At 39.9% G+C, this 21,118-nt stretch overlaps 1 protein-coding gene across 1 annotated transcript in view; it reads right to left on the bottom strand.

The window, feature by feature from the left end:
- PCSK5 (proprotein convertase subtilisin/kexin type 5) overlaps window positions 1–20,714 on the bottom strand; it is a 649,923-nt gene extending 629,209 nt beyond the window's left edge. Inside the window, 2 exon segments of the mRNA XM_043976670.1 lie at window positions 20,139–20,275; window positions 20,278–20,714. Of these exon segments, the coding sequence (XP_043832605.1) occupies window positions 20,139–20,275; window positions 20,278–20,326 (186 nt within the window). The 5' untranslated portion in view covers window positions 20,327–20,714.
- Between the last annotated feature and the right edge of the window lie 404 nt (window positions 20,715–21,118).

The raw sequence follows: 21,118 nt of genomic DNA, 5'->3' as shown, positions 1-21,118 counted from the left end.
CTATATCATCTATGGTTATGGCTGTAGATGATTATTCCACGGGATTCCAAAATTAGCAAAATTTTAATGTCTCAAATAATATGGACGTGTATTCAGTTTGCTGAATATCCTGAGACTAAAAACTTTCTCTGCTTTCTGGTAGCTGTGAGATCTTCTGAAGGTCAGGCAACATCTCAATTACTGTGGGTTTCCAATGCAGGACATGAGGAAGAAATATCATAAATATAAAGCACTCAACATTTCACAGGTGAGCACTCATTTACTTATTTATTTGCGTATTCACCAGTTAATTAATTGATTGATTGATTTGTTTGTTTAGTCATTTATTCATTTATTATGTACATATGCAGAGGAAGGAAGGAAGGAAGGAGGGAGGGAGGGAGTGGGGAGGAAGAAGAAGAAGGAGGGAGGGAAGAAAGGATAGAAATTCTGTAATAATATAGGTATATATATATATATACAAACACACATATCAGAAGTGTGTTGGTAAATGTTTCACAATCATCTATGTGTATGTGTGTATGCATGTATGTAGGGGTGTGTGCAGGACAAACTTTTACATTTAATCTGCAGGATGATATCAGACAAAAGTCCAATAGTTAGGCGAAGGTACTTCATTACCCTTTATCAACCAATAGTTTTTTCAGGGATAAAAGTTTCTTCAGAATTCAAAGGCTCACAGACTAAGATTTAGAACTGGGAGGAACCTTGGAAGCTATCTAATAAAACTCCCCATTTTCTGTATTACCTTCTTAAGTCTACAGACAATCAACAAAACAATAGATCAAGCCTTTATGTGAGCATTTGCCAATTTCTGAGATGTAAATGCTCTCAATGAAAATTTAATAATTGCTTCTCATAAGCTAGTTAGAACTAGCACTAGTATACCCCTATAACAATATGTAGATTAGTACAACAGTTGTTATCTACATCAGTAGAGGGAGTTTCCTCTCATAGATTAAATGTTAGTCTAAAAATAAAGATATATATAGTATTTGTATGTGCACACACATAATATATGTATATATAAATACATACACACATATGAGTAGGGATTACAACTGCATTTCTCTCCATTTAAATTAGTAGCTTATCATTTGGGGATACAAAAACAATGCTTGGGGGAAACTATGCTCCCACATAAATGAGTTTTCTTTTAGGAAATTCTGTTGCCCTGCCTTTATTTTTTAAAACTTTAATATATATGTCTGTGTATATATGTCTGTACATATACATACAGACATATATAGTATGTTTATATATCATTTGGAGATATACATACATACATACACATATGTAAAATATCTATTTTAACAAACCTAGATCAACCCATGTAAACTACATAACCACACGTATTTGAAAAATTGAGAATTGAAATCTGGTTAATTCTAGTTTTATGGGAAAAATTCACATGATGGAGTATAACATTTCAAGCCTTCACAATAGGCCTAATTTCATGCTATTTAACATCTGTGATGGCACAATATGTGACTTTCATAACGTGTCTTCCATTTATGTAGCACTTAGGTTGAAGTGATTTCAACTTTTAGCAGACAACAAATCAGCAAACCAAATCCCTTCTTAGTGCTTTGTTTAACCATGTCAACAACAGAAATCTGCCACTTTGGCTTCATTTCAAACACATTATTTGGAAGATAACCTTTCACATCTCAAATGATACCCAGCATATTCATAATAAATAAATCATTGAACTTGTGTACACACCTGTGTTACCCAAGACCTGAAATTAAAAGCTGAATGGCCGCAAATTGATCACAAGATTTAACTAAACTTTTCAATAGTGAAAGTCACTATTTAGAAACTTTAAAAGTTAGGGTTGTAACCCAAGAGTCATCATCAACCAAGGATATAGCATAACAGGAAGAAAACTTTCTTCTCTAGGCAAGGGAGGCCTGCCTTCAGGAAGCTTACAGTCTGTTTCAATAGACAAGCCATACACATGAGAAAACAAAACAGTAAAGATTCCAGTGCTACATGGTATGATACTTATCTTTGTGTATGTTCTATCCTATCAATATAATGTAAACTCCTTGAAAACAGGGACTACAATTATCCCTTCCAACATCATGACTTTTCCCTGCAGCTTCAATCAATCATGGGTCAGAATACAGACTGAAGCATGCTATTTTTCACTTTCTTTCATTTTTTTCTTTTATTCAAAATTTCTTATACAAAATTACTAATATGGTAATGTTTAATATAATTGCACATGTATAGCCTATATCTCATCATTTACCACCTCAGGCACGGGGGAGGGAAGGGAGGGAAGGAAGGATAAAAATTGGAAACTCAAAACTTTAAATAAAAATGTTAATTTTTTTAATTAAAAAAATGTGGTACTCATAAAAAAGGAATTAAATGGAATATTTGGGGGGGGGGTTTAGCAGAAAAACAAAGACCAATAGACAACACTGAAAAAGTTCTTTTTCACATAGTATTTTTACTTAATTTTGACCTACATATAGCCTATGGCCAAATACTTAACCCAAATTTTACAATAAGGTACTGTAAATATCCCATAAAAGAAAATGAAAAGATTCAGACCTTCTCTGGTACGAAGGGAGGCCCCAAAATTTTTTACATGGATTTTCCAGATCACAGGTCACGATGCACCTAACCCCAGCAATGCTGAAGGGATAATTGTATTATTGACGGGGAGGAAAGGGTTTATATACTTGTATCCCCAAGTGCCTGGCGTTTATTGAACTGGTTTGGATTCTCAGTAAACTAAGATCTTAAAAAGACTATATGTAACATTATTACCATTTTTTCTGGAATGAAAGTCATTTTTCCAACATGGTCTCTGAGTCATCAAATTTTGGATCATGACTTCACAGATTTAGAGCTGAAAAGGACTTTACAAGCCTATTCCAAGCTTTAGTTTACAGGGTTGAACCAGATGGAAACTGAAACCCAGTCTCAATGCATGTAAAGTCACATTCTGAGAGATGAGAGGGCTAATACTGTGTTTATTCTCATTTAAGTTGGCTAGTCATCATTTAGGGATGCAAAATCACTGCTTGTAGCAACTACGCTCCCAGACAATTGAGTTTCCTTTTAGGAAATTCGGTTTCCCTGCCCATAAACTTTAATATAGTATCATCAAGTGGTATGACAGGTAAATCAGAGAGAACGACTTCTAGTCTAGGGCATTACATAATGTGTGTTTTTTTTTTTTAATTCCTTCATCTTGTTCCACCTTGTCTAGGAGTTTACGAAGATCAAATTAGACAGTTCCTGTTGCTGAACCAAGGGTTCCCTCACAATAATTAGTCTTCCACTTCCCTTTCACTTGACCCAACTTGATATGCTGAATCTACTCTTCCTCTATCTAGGTTGAGTTTGGAGAACTGGTGATCGGAAGCTCAAAATTAATAAGACAGTGACACAGACAGGCAGGAGACTCCCATCTGAAAAACATGACCAAATCACTCAACTAAAAAAGTCCCCTCCTACCAATAAAAGGAGACTGTTTTCAATGCATAGGGTGCATTGATTGACCATATTGATTATTCCAAATGCCATTTCTGAAACGCTTGTGCTCATAGATTTAGACCTGGAAGGGACTTAAGTGGTTATCTTTTTCAGATCCCTCATTTCACAGTGGAGGAACCTGAAGCTCTTAGAAGTTAAATAGCTGGCCCAAGATCACACACAGTGACAGTCAGGATCCAAACTCAGATCTTCTCTTTCCACCATATCACAGCTCCTCCCCAAATGACCTTAACATCTGCTTAGTATGGAGTCTTCCAACATGATCTGTAGTACAAAGATGATCATTAATGTCTTACACTTTCCCTACTTTTTTTTTTTTTTTTTGGTGAGGTAATTGGGGTTAAGTGACTTGCCCAGGGTCACAGAACTAGTAAGTGTTAAGTGTCTGAGGCTGGATTTGAACTCAGGTCCTCCTGACTCCAGGGCCAGTGCTCTATCCTCTGAGCCACCTAGCTGCCCCATACTTTCCCTACTTTCAAAGTAACTGCCTCTCTTGATTGTACCATAAGCCTTCTTCTAAAAATGAATGGGGGAGGGGGCAGCTAGGTGGTAAAGTGGATAAAGCACTGGCCCTGGATTCAGAAGCACCTGAGTTCAAATCCAACTTCAGACACTTGACACCTACTAGCTGTGTGACCCTAGCCAAGTCACTTAACCCTCATTGCCCCACCAAAAAAAAAATGAATGGGACACCAAAGACTTTTATGTAAACCAGTAACTGGACTGAATCCACATGCAGAATATGTACTGACTATAATCTGAAGCTTTCTGTTAATATTGACTGTCTCTTTTAGAGCATTCAACCCTATTCTTCCTAATTCTCATGTTGACCTAGACTTAATCTTTTGCTCAAGGATGTTTCCACCCCCAGACTTAGAACTGGAAGGAACTTCATAGGCCACCTAGTCCAATCCATCATATCCGGTGGGAGGAAAATGGGACCAAATAGTTTAAGTGATTACTTCCCCCAGGTGATACAGGCAGTAAGTGTCAAAGACGGGATTAAAATCCAAGTGCTCTTCAAATCAAGATTTCTTTCTACCTTACTACCCTTGCCTATTGCCTGAAACTTCCCTGGGGACTTTATAAGAAACATTTATCATTCAGTGAGATGAAGCTTGACTTGACTAGTGGATATTTTCATTTCAAATTCTGATTCTCACCTTAGGAATTTTCCAGCTTACCTGGAGTGATCATGCAAGAGTCCCAAGGTCTGATGTCACAAGCGATAGAGGCAACTGATTTTCCAAGAAGCCCTGGACTTTGGAATCTACTCATTAATGGAATAACTGCTTTATTGGTCATTATGAGTTATAATGTCAGATAATATACTTTAAGACTTTCTATTTAACTGAGAGAAACCACCAGTAAGACTGTCATCATCCCTTATACTAACACAACAAATGTGGGATGAGTCATGTTGCTTTTTTTTTTTTTTTACAGGTTTGCACTGGATTCCGTCCTGTCTTATGTTATTACTCTACATTTACAAAGCAACTTTCACTCAAATGCAATATCTGGGAGAAAGTAGGTAGGGCATTATTTTTTTAAATATGCTACTACCCCTGCGAGACAGATGAACTAAAGGATATTTAAGGTAAGGAAACTGAAGCACAGAGAGCCCATGACTTGCCTGCAATTATAAGGCAAGGTAGAGGCAATGGTAGGAAGAGAACAGAAGCAGGTTCACCCATTTCACTGTCCACTCAATGTTCTGTCCAATAGTTTTCACTGTCTTCTAGAAGCAAAAACAATGAGGTCATTAGGCAGCTGGTGGTGCAATGGATAGAGTGCTAGGTACAGAGTTAGAAAGACCTAAGCTCAAATTAGGCCTCAGACATTTATTAACTGTGTGAACCTGGGCAAGTCACTTAAGTTCTATTTGTCTCAGTTACCTCAACTGTAAAATGGGGATAATAATAGGATTTCTGTGAGGATCAAATGAGATAATATTTGTAAGACAAAACCAAAAAAATCCTGCTACATAGTAAGTGCTACATAAATGCATATTCCCTTCCTTTCCTTTTCCTATAAATCCCACAACTAAATAAGTACTAATAAATGTTTACCTTAAATAAAGGTAGCAATAAGTGGAAGAAGGGGGATAGGGAACCCTTTTATTCCTGAAGAGAAAGTTAAAAGAGAACGTTCGTTGGCAGAAATTCAAAGGTCATATATTTCTTGCTTTTATTTCTAAGTTTGTTCCTTATCAATAAACTCTGTATTTGCTTTAATTGAAAATGAGGCTATTTCTTATGGACTGGGAGACACAGTTGGGGATTTTTGAAATGGCCCTTACAGACTGGCTTAGGTAGCTGATAGCCTATAGATTAGCCAGCCAGCCAGAAGTTCACAGATTAGGGCCCAGTTAATGTATTTTTTTACATTAAATGGTGACCATGGCAGGACTTACAAGCCAGTTATAATTTTTCAGCTAGTTATAATTTTTCAGAATAGTTATAGTTAATATATTTTTTTACATTCCTTAAGTAACCAGTATTCCACTGACTAATAAAAGCTAATCAAATAAGATGATCCATAGCCCATTTCCCAAAATGTGATGAATCTTTGTCAGGAACTACTGTGTAATTATTTCTGAGTGAATTGAAGTTTGGCTTTCCCTAGCCCTATATCAGAAATTGAGAAATGGAATCCCATATAGCACAATTACTTGTTTAAACTCAACTAGAGGATACCCAGGGTGAATACACTATGGGTTTCTAAACTCAATTGTTGTGGACATTTTCCTACAAGACCCCAGTTCTAGGATTATTGTTCCTTTCTGCATTGTACTCAAACTAATTCAACAATGGTCAATTTTTTTCTTATTCAGAAACGGCAGCAAGACTCAGGCATGGAAAAAAGATATAGAGAGAGTCAGCATATTTTCACAGCTGTAAAAGCTTCTCATAATAGGGAAGGGGGCAGGAGGTAGGTTGGAACTCTTAAGTCCTAAATCACTTATTACCCATGTATATATGGTATAAGTAACACTTTGGTCATACTGGGAAAAATATCAGTCCAAAGATTAGGTTTTTTAAAAATAAATCTTCAACAGCTTCACTCTTGGAATGAAAACCAAAGTGTATTTTCGCAAGACAAAACCAGCTTCTGAGATGCCACACACAGTTGATTGAACACAGAACCTAAGAATGTTATAGGTCATTAAAGATATCTCTTTGCTGCTAACATCAAGTCAGCAAAAATATTGACATGAATGTGACTGGGATAGCAAGTGAATCTTGATAAATAAACATATATTTAATATAATACACACGAAGAGTGGAAAGACCCAGGAAGACCTATCTCTGACACATAACAGCTATGTGACTCTGTAGTTCATCTAACCTCTCAATGCTCTAAGCAATTTTCTGAGATAAAAATTTCAGAGTGTGCCAATCCATATTAGTAGAGAGAATTTCCTCACTCAGGAATTCCCTGTACCAATGAAATCACAAGTCTAGTTCCTATTACATAATATTATATACGCATATATACACATATACATATATAATATGTATTATATACAATATATATATATATTCAGATGTATACATATACACACAAACAGCTTGACATAATAGATAGAAGTGGCTGGCTTTGAAGTTATGAAGACTTCTTACCTCTAAAATATCCTGGTTGTTTGACCCTTTGCAAGTTAAACTCAGTTCTCTAGGCAAATATTTGAGACTTTAAATTGCAGAGAAGATGCTGCATTGGTGGAAGGAGCTGCCTATCCTTATAATATAGCCCAATCCATAACCCCTGAGGCCTAGAGGAAGTTGGACAATTTGCTTAAAGTAACTAAGGCCCCAAGTGGCAAAGCCAGGATTTAATCCCATAATCTCTGACTCTAAAGCCAATGCTTTTCTCTAGTCAAATAGGCAGGAAAAATTTAGATATACACATACCATTTCAAAGCATTTGTAGTCTCCCCACCTCTCTTTGGACTTTACTTCCTTCCCCTTACTCCAGTCCATTCATATATATATATATATATATATATATATATATATATATATATATATTTTGGGGGGGGGCAATGAGGGGTAAGTGACTTGCCCAGGGTCACACAGCTAGTAAGTCTTAAGTGTCTGAGGCTGGATTTGAACTCAGGTACTCCTGACTCCAGGGCCGGTGCTCTATCCACTGTGCCACCTAGCTGCCCCCATTGATTTTCCTATATGATCTTTCTTCTCCCATTAAAACTCTTTGAAGGTAGAGACTTTCTTTCTCATTGCTTGTACTTGTATCTAGTATTTATTTAGCACAGTGCCTGGCACACAGAAAATGTTTACTAAGTATTTTACCTATTTATCATCTCCTATTTATTGGCAGTTTTAAAAAAAAGTATATATTTACTATAGCTAGATTTCAATTAGTACAAATAATGAATCTCCCCAAAGTGGTCCATGTATTATTCAAATTCACATTACATATTTCCATTGGGCTAAAACAAATTACTATATTTTATATAATTAGAACTTTCAAAAGTGGAAATTCAAATACATGGAGCCACTTCAGGAGGATTCATTATTCAAACTAATTAGGGCCCAGTTATACTCATGGCAATAGCATTCTAGGATATGGGGAGAAACATGGAACATCAACCATTCAAAAGTCATATTGTAAGCTATAACTCTAGTTTCAGGCATGTACAAGGCTTCCTTCTAAGTTTTGGGTTCTTTTCCTTCTTCAATTTTGAGCCAAGCATTCAATAAAGGACATACTTGTAGAGTTCAAGAAACTACTAATAAAGCTATCATTACCTCACAATAAAGCAGCAAATATGGTGTGAGTAATTGGGAAAGGATGTGTAAGTATGTGTAGTAGATTAAAGGCAGACCTAGGAGTTGGGAAGAACTGGATTCAAAGCTTGCCTCCCTGACACTTTTTGGATTTTTATTCCTTCTTCTCTTCTGCCACATTCCTCCCTTGGAGAAACCCCTTCCCTGAGGCCCTTATCTCCTCACTGGTGACTCCTTCCCCAAGACTACCATATTAAGAAGGCCCCTAAGCATGCCCCACTTTACTCATTCTGACTTATTCTTTGGACTTCTACCTTGCCCTAAAATTTGCCATTGACCTGTTATTCCCTGGGGGAGTGCCATCCTTCACCATTTCCAACTCACCTATATGTATTGTCTTTCTCTATTAGAATGTAGCATCCCTGAGTTTGTCTTGAGATTTGCCTATATTTGTATCCCTAATGCTTAGCACAATACCATGCATATAGTGTATAGTAAGCATAATGCTGTACATATAAGCACTTAATAAATGCTCTCTCTATCTCTATCATCTATCTGTCTTTCTATCTATCATCTATCTACCTACCTATCTAATCTATCTATCATCTATCTATCTCTATCTCTCTATATCTATCATCTATCTATCTATCTATCTATCTATCTATCTATCTATCTATCTATCTATCTATCTATGTACGTACGTACGTACGTACGTATGTATGTATGTATGTATGTATCTATCTATCTATCTATCTATGTACGTACGTACGTACGTATGTATGTATGTATGTATGTATGTATGTATGTATCTATCTATCTATCTATCTATCTATCTATCTATCTATCTATCTATCTATTTAGTGAGCAAATCCATTAAACTTTTGGTTACCCAGAAAATTCTCTAAGGGTATAAATTACAGTCTGGTTGAGGATATACATCAATGGAGGGAATTTTCCCACTAGGAGCTCCCCACAAAGTTAAAATCACAGATCTCTCCTATGACTTTAATGATGATGACAATGGAATAAGAAGAAGAAGGAGAAGGAGAAGGATGGGGAGGAGGAAGAAGAAAAGAAGGAAGAAGAGGAGGGGAGGAGGAGAAGAAAGAGGAAAAGGAAGGAGGAGGAGAAAGCAGCAAGATAGAAGTGATAACATTTAGATTTATTCTTTTTTAAAAGTCTTTCCATAAGTTAGTTCTACTGACTTTTTCCTTCTCTCTTTTTTGGTCTTTGCTATAAGGGATTGTTTTCTGGGAAGGAGAGCCACTTTATGAAATTTAGGTGATAATTTTTAAAAAAGAAAAAAAGAAATGTTATGCAATAGTTACAATTCGACACAATCAGTAGGAAACCACTGATTACCGGGGAACTTTGGTTTTAGCCAGTTACTCCATCCATCAATATATACATTCTCCATATTCACTTGGACTCTTAAAACGCCTCATCCTGGTCTTGCTGGATCAACCAGAAGATGATGCTTTCTGATCCCAACTAAGACAAAAAACACCTCACAATTAATTTGAATAAACTGTATATAGTCATCTCACAGATAAATTGGATAAATTCTAATTTATTAGACAATTTATCAAATTAGTAGTAGTTTACAAATAAATAATCAGGCTGATTATAGGATTTTTTTTCAGAGCAGGCACTAGAGTCAGACTGGATGGTGTGGTAGAGAAAACACTGAATCTGGAGTCAGGAAGACATGAGTTCAAACCCAGCCTCAGACACTTAGTAGCTGTGTCACCTGGAAAAGTCACTTAACTGCTTTCTGCCTCAGTTTCCTCATCTGTAAAATGGGCAATAATAGCACCTACTTCCCCTTTAAAGTACTCTGCAAACCTTAAAATACTATGCAAATGCTAGTTATTATTATTGTTGTTGTTGTTGTTGTTGTTGTTGTTGAGTCATTTTTCAGTTGTTCCTGACTCTTCATGACCCTATTTGGGGTTTTCTTAGCAAAGATACTAGTGTGGTCTGCCATTTCCTTCTCCAGCTCATTTTACAGAGGAGGAAACTGAGGCAGAATGTAAAGTGATTTTTCCAGGTAACTCAGCTAGTAAGTGAGATCACATTTGAACTCAGGTAGATGAGTCTTCCTGATTCCAAGCCCAGTGCTCTATCCACTGTGTCACCTAGCTGCATAATAATAATAAAATTGTTGTTGTTGTTGTTATTTCCAGGCAAAATTATAATCAGTGATTATAGAGATGACCACACAGTGATGATCACATTCAATAAAAAGTCTTAAAGTGCCAGACGATTCAAAGTCCTAGTTCAGCAGATTTTAAATAAATTGTGTCTTTAATGTATTTGACTGTTTTGATTCTTTGAAAATCTGTTTATATGTATTTGATTTAAATGATTACTCAAATGTATGTATTTTATAAATGTGAACAATAACTTCAAATATTAAAGTATAAGTTTATGACTAAACTAATAGACTAGTTCAAAATTCAAGATTCATTCTGATTCCCCTTACCATAGACACCCACACATACGTTAATTCATATGCTATCTTTACATATTGTTTTTATTTTCCTTTTATCTCTGTAGTTACAAAAAGAAAATCAGTAAATCTTCCAGTTGGCAAAGGGTCCCAAAGAGTTCTTCCTGATACAGCTCCCCTTTCTCCATGGCTGTGGATGAAAGTATGACTAAGTAATTTATGCTCTCAGAACCACCCACTCCTCATCCTACTTTCTATCTCCCCCCTCCCCACTAATGAACGTGAGTTTGCAGGAATCAAAACTAGCTTATCAGGAAAAGGTAGATGACTCTCACTACTGGGGGGTAATTCTAAATACCAGAATAATTTTAATAAATAGTCTCTTTTTGAAGAAGCCAACCAAATGGCACACAAACCTATATTAATTAAATCATCTACTAGGGACTATCAGAGCTAAAAAACTGTTGCTGGGTCCTAAAGCTAAACAGAACTGTAGCAAAGTATTTCCAGTAAGAGGAGATGAATGTAGTATCAATCAGCCAATCAGTCAGTAAGCATTTATTAAGCAACTAAAATGCCAGGCACTGATCTAAGTGCAAAGGATTCAAAAACAAAAGAAAAACATCCCTGCCACCAAAAAGGATGCAGGATGCAACACGTGCAAATGTAGGCATAAACAAGATACCAAGAAAGAATATACAGGGGGGCAGCTAAGTGGCATAGTGGATTAAGCGCTGACCCTGGATTCAGGAGGACCGGAGTTCAAATCCGGCCTCAGACACTTGACACTAGCTGTGTGACCCTGGGCAAGTCACTTAACCCCCATTGACCTGCAAAAAGAAAAAAAAACAAAAACAAAAACAAGAAAGAATATACAGTTAACCTTAGAAGGCAAAGCTAACTTGGGTAACAAGGAAAGGTCATCTGCAAAAGGTGGCACTTGAGCTGAGTGTTTACAAATACTAGGGATTCCAAGAGGGAGAGATGGGGGGTGATGGGGCATTCTAGGAATGGGGCACAGCTGGTCCAAAAGTACAGAGACAGGAGATGAAGTTTCATGTGTGAGGAATGGCAAGTAGGGAGGTATGATTAGAATGGAGGGAAGCTATATATATATATATGAAGGCTAGCATGGAAAAACAAGCCTAGGTTGTAAAGAATTTTCAGGGTCAAACAGAGGAGTTCATAGTTGATTCTTGGGGTTAATAGCAAGCCACCGAAGTATATTCAGTAGATGGATGATATGGTCGGACATGCAATTTAAGAAAATCAATCTAATAGTTTTATATAGAAGACAGATTAGAGAGGGGAGAGATTGAAGGCAATCAAAATAACCAAGTGATTAAACTTTTGAAAGTTTCTTATCAATGGAAAACAAGCTACGTACTTTTCATATTCATAATTTGTGCATTCGACAAATATTTACTAAGCACCTTTGATGTCTAAAGCCCTACCTAAAGTCTTATATGGGACAGAAAAAAAATTCATTCCTTATTCTCGTGGAGTTTACAATCTAGTTGGGGAAATGAAACATACATGCAAATACCAATAACACAAGTTAGAATAAATGACCCCCCATAGCCATATATGATGAGTTCGCTTCAAAATTTAAAAAAAAAAGTTGCAAGCTTATCAGTAGACTATGTATTGGTCTGAATTATTTTTACTATTCATACAATTAGATTTGTGTTAACTCAACCAGTCTCTTTTACTTTATATCCTTTTGTGTTCAATAACATGGCTATGGACCAGGTCCATGGATGCTTTTCCTTTTACACAAATTGTGTTTAATGGAGAAAGGCGGAAGAAAGCAAAACTGATATTTGAATGCCTTATGAGCAAACATTTACCTTTTTATCATTCATTCTCTTGGCATTTCCCAATTTTTTCAGTACTTAATAACTACAAATATGTTAGCATAGGAGATGCTTGGGATAGTAAATCAGCTTCTCACCCCATCTCAAGATACCCATTAATTCAGCCATCTCTCTAGCAGTATTTTTCACCTGTAAGCACATCCATATTATTATTTGAATATGCACTATCCATTTTGCCCTTCCTTTCTTCTCTCATGGAAATGACATCTCAATTGTACCACAAGGTTAAAAAAATTGCCAATGGAAGAAAGTAAGGAAATCCTATATATCTTCACATAGCAAAGGATTCATATCAAAATGCCTTGTCTCTACATACTGGTTAAGAAACTCTTGTAGGGGCAGCTAGGTGGCTCAGTGGATAGAGCACTGGCCCTCGATTCAGGAGGACCTGAGTTCAAATCCAGCCTCAGACACTTGACACTTACTAGCTGTGTGACCCTGGGCAAGTCACTTAACCCCCATTGTCCCACCAATAAAAAAAAGAAACTCTTGTAAATTTAACTCATGAATTGACCTAATAGCTCCCTATGTTTATTTACCAGGGAAAGCAGTTTATAAAACCATCCTTATACATAGTGTTTTCTCCTTTCTGGTTCTAGCAAAGTTACAGTCATCTTTCTAGGATTCAGATTCACAACTTCAGTGTCATCCTTAAATATTTTTATCTCCTTTACACACATACTATGTCCAATCACCTGCCAAATGTTGTGTGTTCTACCTCCATAACATCTCTCACATTTGTCCTCTTCTCTTTAATCATGTGGCCACAAACCTAGCTCAGGCTGCATCACCTTTTCCCTGAACTATTATTACACTAGATTTCTTATTGTCTCCCTGACTTTAATCTTTCTCTCTCTCTGGTCAATCTTTTTTTTTTTTTTTTTTTTTTTTTTTAGTGAGGCAATTGGGGTTAAGTGACTTGCCCAGGGTCACACAGCTAGTAAGTGTTAAGTGTCTGAGGCCGGATTTGAACTCAGGTACTCCTGACTCCAGGGCCGGTGCTCTACCCACTGCGCCATCTAGCTGCCCCCTATCTCTGGTCAATCTTAAACAGAACTGTAGCAAACTATTTCCAATATTAGGAGATGAGTGTAAGTATGGAAATAGTTTCTTTCCTCAAGAATCTTACTTCCATTGGCAGTATATGCAAAAGCAGAGAGATGGAAGATGGAAGATTACTTCTCTGCTCAAGATACTTCAATGGCTCCCTATTGCCTCTTGGATCAAATATAAAGTCCTATATTTTCCATCTAAAGAACTCACAATCTGGCTCCAATTTTCTTTCTAGATTAACGTCATATTTCCTTTACCATCCTCTACATTCTAGGCAAACTATTTTCTTGGCTCTTCCCTATATAAACCATTCCTCTTCCACCTCTCTGCTTTCGCATATACTGTTTGTTCCTTATACCCAGAATGCATTTCCTCTTAGAATTCTTAGCTCCCTTCAAGGTTTTCTTCAAGGGTCACCTCCAACAAGGTGCATCTTGATCCCCCCATGTTATTAGCTGTCTTACACAAGCATACTCATCCCCCCAATTACTATTTACTTTGTATTGAATCATATATTTATATTTTCTTTCTTCCATATAAGATTCTTGAGGAGAGAGACTGTTTTCATTTCCAGCTTTATATCCCTAACAGAATGTCTAGTTCAGTTGTTTCAGTCATGTCCGAATTCTCATGACACCATTTGGGATTTTCTTAGCAAAGATACTGTAGTACTTTGCCATTTCTTCCTCCAACTCATTTTACAGATGAGGGAACTGAGGCAAACGGGGTTAAGTGACTAGCACTGCTAGTAAGTATCTGAGGCCAGATTGCAACTTAGGAAAATGAGTCTTCCTGACTCCAGGTCCAACACTTTATCCACTAGTACACGGAAGGACACTTCATAAATGCTTTTGAAAAAAATAAATGGATGAACTGTTATATGGGTTATGCTAAGTACTAACCAAGTATACTTGAGTTAGTGTTAGTTTGGAAAATAATATTAAATACTTGGAAAGATTGATGATTTTATCATTGGGGTTACTACTTCCACCAAGGCAGGATGAAATTCCTCCCTGTTTCCCGAGTTTACATCACATAATAGATAAAAAGTTCAGTCCTAGGTCCCATGCTGGAAGCCTTTCAATCTTGGTAGGTCTTGTGCTCTATGGAATAGCCTTGGAGAACTAAGAAACATCCATGTCATGACAAGGCATTATATGAAGGTTTTGGTGGAGGATCATTATAGAAAGAATATTTGTTCCATTTAAATGGCATGCTAATTCTCCTCTCTAGCCAATCTTTCACACTGCTCCTCCCTATTTCTTACTTCTAGCTTAGTATCCTTTCCTTCCTTTCTCCATATCAAAGCACTGCTTGATTCTGATCACCTCCCCTTCTAGAGACCCCTTCCTTAGTTTTGTTCCCACTAAAGTTAACTCTCTCACAACTGCATATCTACTGCAGAAAGGGAACTCAGAAGGCCTTTAGTCCATCCCTTCATTTTACAGTTGAGGAAACTGAGGTCAATGGTTGTTAAGTGACTTGTCCAAGGTCACACAGGTAGTAAATGTCAGAGACAGGATTTGAAACTGTGATCTCTTCCTTCAGTGTCAGTGCTTGATCCTCCGGACCATGCTGCCTCCTAAATGAATAGTAAAGATATATACATGTGCATATATTTATTTGCTTTTGCTCATTGTTAATTCAAATTTGGAATCAAGAATTATAAACTGATGAAGAAAAAGAAGTATAGTTATTTATCATTTTGAGGAATCTGTCCATAATAAAGATCCTCAAAGTTTGTGTGTACAATTACTCCCAGTTTATAACAGGTTTGGTCTAAGCAAAGATTCTTGATTCCTCTTTGGAGGCAAATATCTAAATTAGGCTTTCCACCCTCCCCAAACTCTTTCATTCTCCTGGCCTGTAACTGGTTAGCTCAGTCTGTTAGAGTATTCGGCTAATGAGGTCAAAGTCCCTGGTGTTCTCCAGTCTTGGCAGCCTAGCAAATGCCTGCACTGGTCACAAGGGGATCCTCCAGGAGTGAGCTGTCCTTTCCCCTCCGGGGGATGGGGTGCCGATTCTATAGGTGAAATTCTACTTGGGAGATGTCAAGTGAGAGTGTGCCCATGAACAAGCAAGTCAGTTAAGCTCTCTGGGACCTCAGCTTTCTCATCTATAAAATGAAGGGTTTTAGGATAGATCATCTCCTTGGTCTCTTCCAGCTTGGTATCTGTGATCCTGTGAAGTTAATGTGAAGTGCCGGTCACTAACCAAGGTAATCCTGCATGTCCCTCTTTTAGAATCCAGAGGAACAAAAGACTTCAAATAGAAACATCCTATTAAAATAATACCAGTTGTAATCTTATCTCCATAATGAGAAGAAAGCACCAATGCTCTTCAACTTTTCTTTTGAGAATGTTAAGCCCTTTGTATCATCTCTGATTTTTATCTTGACTTGCATAGTTCACCTTTCTTCAAGCCCAATTCTTAGGGAACATCCCTACCCTGAGACTGCATTCCTGTTCATTTGCCCGGAGCTTTTCCAAAGTGAAAAACAAGCCCCGCATATAAGCCAGCCCTTGACTCTGAAGAAGCCAAATATATGTTTTCACAACCAGGTCTCACTTCCTACAACACAGATACTTGGGAAAAGGTTTCCAAAGCTGTGACTTTCCTCTCATTATGCTGGGTCAACCCATACCATGAGGACTTCATTGGGAAGAGATCACAAATACTTCCAAAAGGGCTCTAGTACTGCTTCAGAAACAGTCAGGAGCCATACTATGCCCTGAGTCCTAAAAGGCAGGACCTTGATTCTAGGTGCTTCATCATGATAAAGAGGCAACTGGGTTAAGTGACTTGCCCAGGGTCACACAGCTAGTAAGTGTTAAGTGTCTGAAGCCGAATTTGAACTCAGGTCCTCCTGACTCCAGGACCAGTGCTCTATCCATTATGACACCTAGTTGCCCCTAAAGCACAAAAAAGTATTAAAATAAGGAGAAAGACAAGTAATGCCCTCCACTGACCAAGAGGAAGTGACTGATCAAAAGGTCCTTTATTTTTTCCTTCTGTGTTCACCAGACTAAATCAACTATGAGACAAGATTTAACCAATGAAATCTACATAATGGTCACAGCTAGTAAAAAAAAAATGGATTATTGATGTCTCATTTCAAAGATTGCATACTAATAAAAGTTGTTGAAATTGAAAAAAAAGATAATAGCCACTCCTATTTCTAATAAGCACTTTAGGGTTTGCAAAGTACTTTCCATATAGTATAAATGAAAGCAATTTTCTTTTGCCAAGATTATTTTATGGCTGCCACTGAACAACAAACAGTTAGTTTGATTGAGGTAAATAAGTAAAACAACAACAGGTAAGTTCATGTCTTCAGTGGCCTATCTCAACTAAAAGAAAGCCAATGAAGGCTGACCGAGAAGTACATTTGGCCTGCCAAGGCAATGACACTGCATGTGTGAACTGATTTTACTACCTCAGTGACTACTAAGATAGTGTTACACTCCTTTGATCTGCTGAGGAAATGATTTACACTGGAAGTGCAGCTGAATTTTTTCCAATTCCTATTGCATCAGTTCCAGGGGGTCCCATCCATAACCTCAAAGGCTCTGAACTTTGTAATTAGCACAGTCAAATCTACTGGAAATGATGTTTTGGAGAAATGGTGTTAGTTCCCTCTACTCAGCATTTCTTTGTTTTTGAGAGAAGCATTTGAGAAGGCATGACCATAGCAAAGATCTTATTTTAAGGCTCTTCATAGAAAGCTAGGAAAGTTAGTGTGAAATAGCAATGTACATAAATTTGAGGAAAGCGGGATTTGGTGCCGACTTCTTCCACTTGCTGTGCCAGGGAGTAGCGGAACTCGAGTCCTGTCTAAGTAACTGTCTGTGACTGGATCCAGCAGGCCCCAGGTGTTTCCTCAGCTTGCTATTCTCGAAGTGCTTAGATCCAAGTATTTTCTCACTCCCTTTGGATCTAGAAAGGATCCAGGTGCTTTTGAACTAAACATCTGTTAGAATTAGAGTAAGCCAGGTGTTTCCTTACAGGTTGAACAAGGATGGAGCAATGTGTGCCAAGATGAATTAGGATTCAGGGAAATCTAGTATATCCCTCCCTTCACTTAATTGATGGATGGATGATTAACAGAATGACCTGAAAGATGTGCCTTTGGGAAGTTAAATTTATACTGGGCAACGAAAGACTAAGTTCAATGTTAATCTCCATAGACGTCACTTGTTTGGCCCTAGCCGTCCTGTGAGAGTATCTGAATTCTGGAGAAGTAGAAAGATCTCAGAGTGCCAAAGATGAACAACTCTTCAGATTAGAAACATTTCCTTGGCAATCCCTCCCTCCCTTCCTTCCTCCCTTCTTTCCTCCTATCCTTCCTTCCTTCCCAAATTTTGCAATTCCTCTGTCCCCCCCCCCCCAAGGACCTGCTTCACTGAGGGACTTTTCAGAAGCCCAGCTGCTGCTGCTATTGCTGCTACGTTCGCGGCCGCTGCCTCTGCAGCAGTAGTCTGGTCAGTGCAAGTAGGACAGTGCCTTGCACAAGCGAGCTGGGGCACAAAGAGCGTGACCTCTCTGCGCCGCCTCCTCCCCTGGCCTCGGTTAAGGATGCGAGCCAAACTAGCGGGATAGAAACTCCCTCCCCCTTCCCTCCCTTCTTCCCCGCCACCCTGGCAGGGGCTGCGGCCGCAGCGTTGCTCGCAGCAGCAGCCTCAGCCGGCCAGACAGCCAACCCCGAACCCCACGTTTTTGTTTGTTTGTTTTTTGTCCAGTGCCAAGCTCAACCGACCTCCTCCAATCTCGTTGTTCGGTCACAAGTGGCTTTCTGAGATAGCAGCCCCAGGTTCCTATTCCCTGGAAATAGCATAAACGGCTTACGGATGTGCAGCCTGGAGACTTTCTAAGAAACCCTGTGCTCTGTGGATCTCTTTATCAAAGCAGCAGCAGCAGCAGCAGCACCCTTCACCCCTCCGATCCGGCGCCCCCCACCTCCCATAGTCCCAGAGGCCAAGCCACAAGAACACGTTGGCTGTGCTGGCGGGCGGGGGTGTGGTGGGGGAGTCCCAGAGAGAGAGGCCTGGGGGGCTCCTATTCCACTTGGAATCTTCTCCCACCTCCACCCCCTTCAGCTCCTGGAGAACGCGTACGTGTCGGGGAGACGTGGTTCATTTCTGGGACTAGTTTCCCCCAGCTCCTCCCAATTCATTCGGTTTCTTGTTTTTGTTTGTGTCGGTTTGCTTTGATTTGGGGATTGAGATGAAGGGGTGAGGAACAAAACGGGAAAGCTAAGGGGATGGACGGAAATCAATTATCTGAGTTACCTGGGGCGAGGATGGGGGCTGGGGAAAGGGGCACACGTAAATTTCACGTAATGCAGGGACTTTAGCTAAGCTTCCTTGTTCTGCTTCCAATCATCCATCCCCAGAGAATCACCTCATTTTATCTATCTTTTTAAATGACAGGACAGCTTTCGGGGAGGGAATGGGGAAGGTGAAGGGGGCGTAATCTATGCCTGTGAATGATATAACTAACATTACAAAGAATAAAATAAAAGCCCAACGAACGTGACTATTGAGAAACATCTTTTTACCTGCTGCACTCTGAACTCAGTCCGCCCTCCGTACCCCGCACGCGTTTCTTAATCTTAGCTTCTAGCTCTGACACAAGACGCAAAACCTTCCCAGACAAAAATCCGCTGGCAGAGATCTTAAGGGAGGGAGAAGTTCCAGCTTCCAGCCCCCCCCCCATTACCCACTCGCTATATCTAGACTCTCGGGTTCACTTCCACCCCTCCAGAGGGGAGGGAAGGGGAGAGAGCTCTCTTCCCAAATATGCAACAGGGCTTCAACCAAGGGAAAGCCCCTCTTCCAGCACACACCCTCCAGTCCTCTACTCCTCCTCCACTCTCCACTCCAATCGCCCTTCTCTTCCTCGATTCACTGTATTCAGTCACTAGACTCGGAAACTTCTTTCCCGTCACAAGTCAGTGCTACCCAGTTTATCCTCTTCTCTCTCTGACCCTCCGACCCGCCAACAAATGACTTTTTTTCTAGACACTCCCCCCTCCGAGAATTCTCTCTCACACACATAAACACACACACACACACACACACACACACACACACACACACACGAGGAGGAATGTGCGGAGGACCAGAGTTGAAGGAAAGCACCACCCCCTCCCCGCCTGCCCCGAACCACTTGCAAACAACCTGGAGAATTTTGTGTAGTGTGTGGCCTGCGTACGGATTGTGTGCGTGTCCCGGGATCGCACGAGGGGGTGGGGTAGGGGGACGATAGGGGAAGGCAGGCGGCAGCACATCTGGAGGTAGGGGAAGTGGAAGGCTAGGGGGCGGGGAAGTGAGCCGCTAGCTCAGCTTGGTTCACTGGGGTCCGCTGCCAGAGTTATCTCCACCGCTGAGGCTCCAGCGGGAAGCGGGATGGGAAAGTTTCAAAGAGTCTGGGTTGGGAGGGGGGGAAAGGGGGAGATAACAAAAGGGATGGGGGAGAGGAGTTGCGGGTTACCTGGCCAATATTGATGAATCCATACTTGCTAGCTATCCTGTTGGCCTCCTGGAATCCCCCGGCGATCTTCACAGCCCAGTGGTTGGTGTACACGCGAGTCCTACACACGGGCAGCAGGCAGCCCAGAAGGAGGGCAACACACAGAGCAGGTCCAATCTCCCCAGGCAGCACCGACTCCTCCAGCCCATCGTCCTTTTTCCTCCTCGGCAAACACCCCAATCAACACAACTTCTTCCTTGCAGAGCTCCCTTTCCCCGGGCTTCAGCGGCTTCGTAACGTACACCACTTCCAGTCAGACAATCCCTAGCCGCAGCGAGAAACCCTTCCAAATTTAGGTGGAAGAAACTAGAAATAGCTTGGAATATTGCATTGGACCTTGCGCTGGCTTTTAGACCATTTCTGATTGTTAAGGTGAACTAATCCTATCCTCTCCCCTTCAGGAGATGAAGTGAGTGGATAGTGGCTGCTCTTCCAGTTTTGAAGCTTTTAGGTTTGTTTGGTTTTCTCTTTACAGATGAGTGTTTTGAGTTTATCTTTCTTCCTTCACCGCAGTTCTTTTACACTCCTCCATCACTCCTTTTCTTTCTCTCCCCCCCCCCCACCCGCTCCCACTTGACTATCTTTTATTTCTCTTTCCTCTTCTTCCTTCCCCCCACTAAGGCCCAGAGAGCAGCAGCAGCAGCAAGCAGCAGCAAGCAGCAGCAACAGCAGCAGCAGCAGCAAACAACAGCAGCAGCAGCAACAGCAGCAGCAGCAGCAGCAGGCAGTGTGAGTGTTGGCAGCTGAGCGCCTCTTCGGCTCAGCAGACTCAGGAAACCTCGCTCCCTCCCTCCTCTCTCTCTCTCTCTCTCTCCTCTCTCTCTCTCTCTCTCTCCTCTCTCTCTCTCTCTCCCTCCCCTCCCTCCCCGAGTAGTGACGTGGAGTGAGTTGAAATGGCAGCAGCGCCTTCTCTGCATAAATGACTCTCTTCCCCCTCACAC

Source organism: Dromiciops gliroides, chromosome 1 (assembly GCF_019393635.1).
Source record: "Dromiciops gliroides isolate mDroGli1 chromosome 1, mDroGli1.pri, whole genome shotgun sequence".
Classification (NCBI taxonomy): domain Eukaryota; kingdom Metazoa; phylum Chordata; class Mammalia; order Microbiotheria; family Microbiotheriidae; genus Dromiciops; species Dromiciops gliroides.
This window is presented reverse-complemented; position numbering and strand designations above follow the sequence as displayed.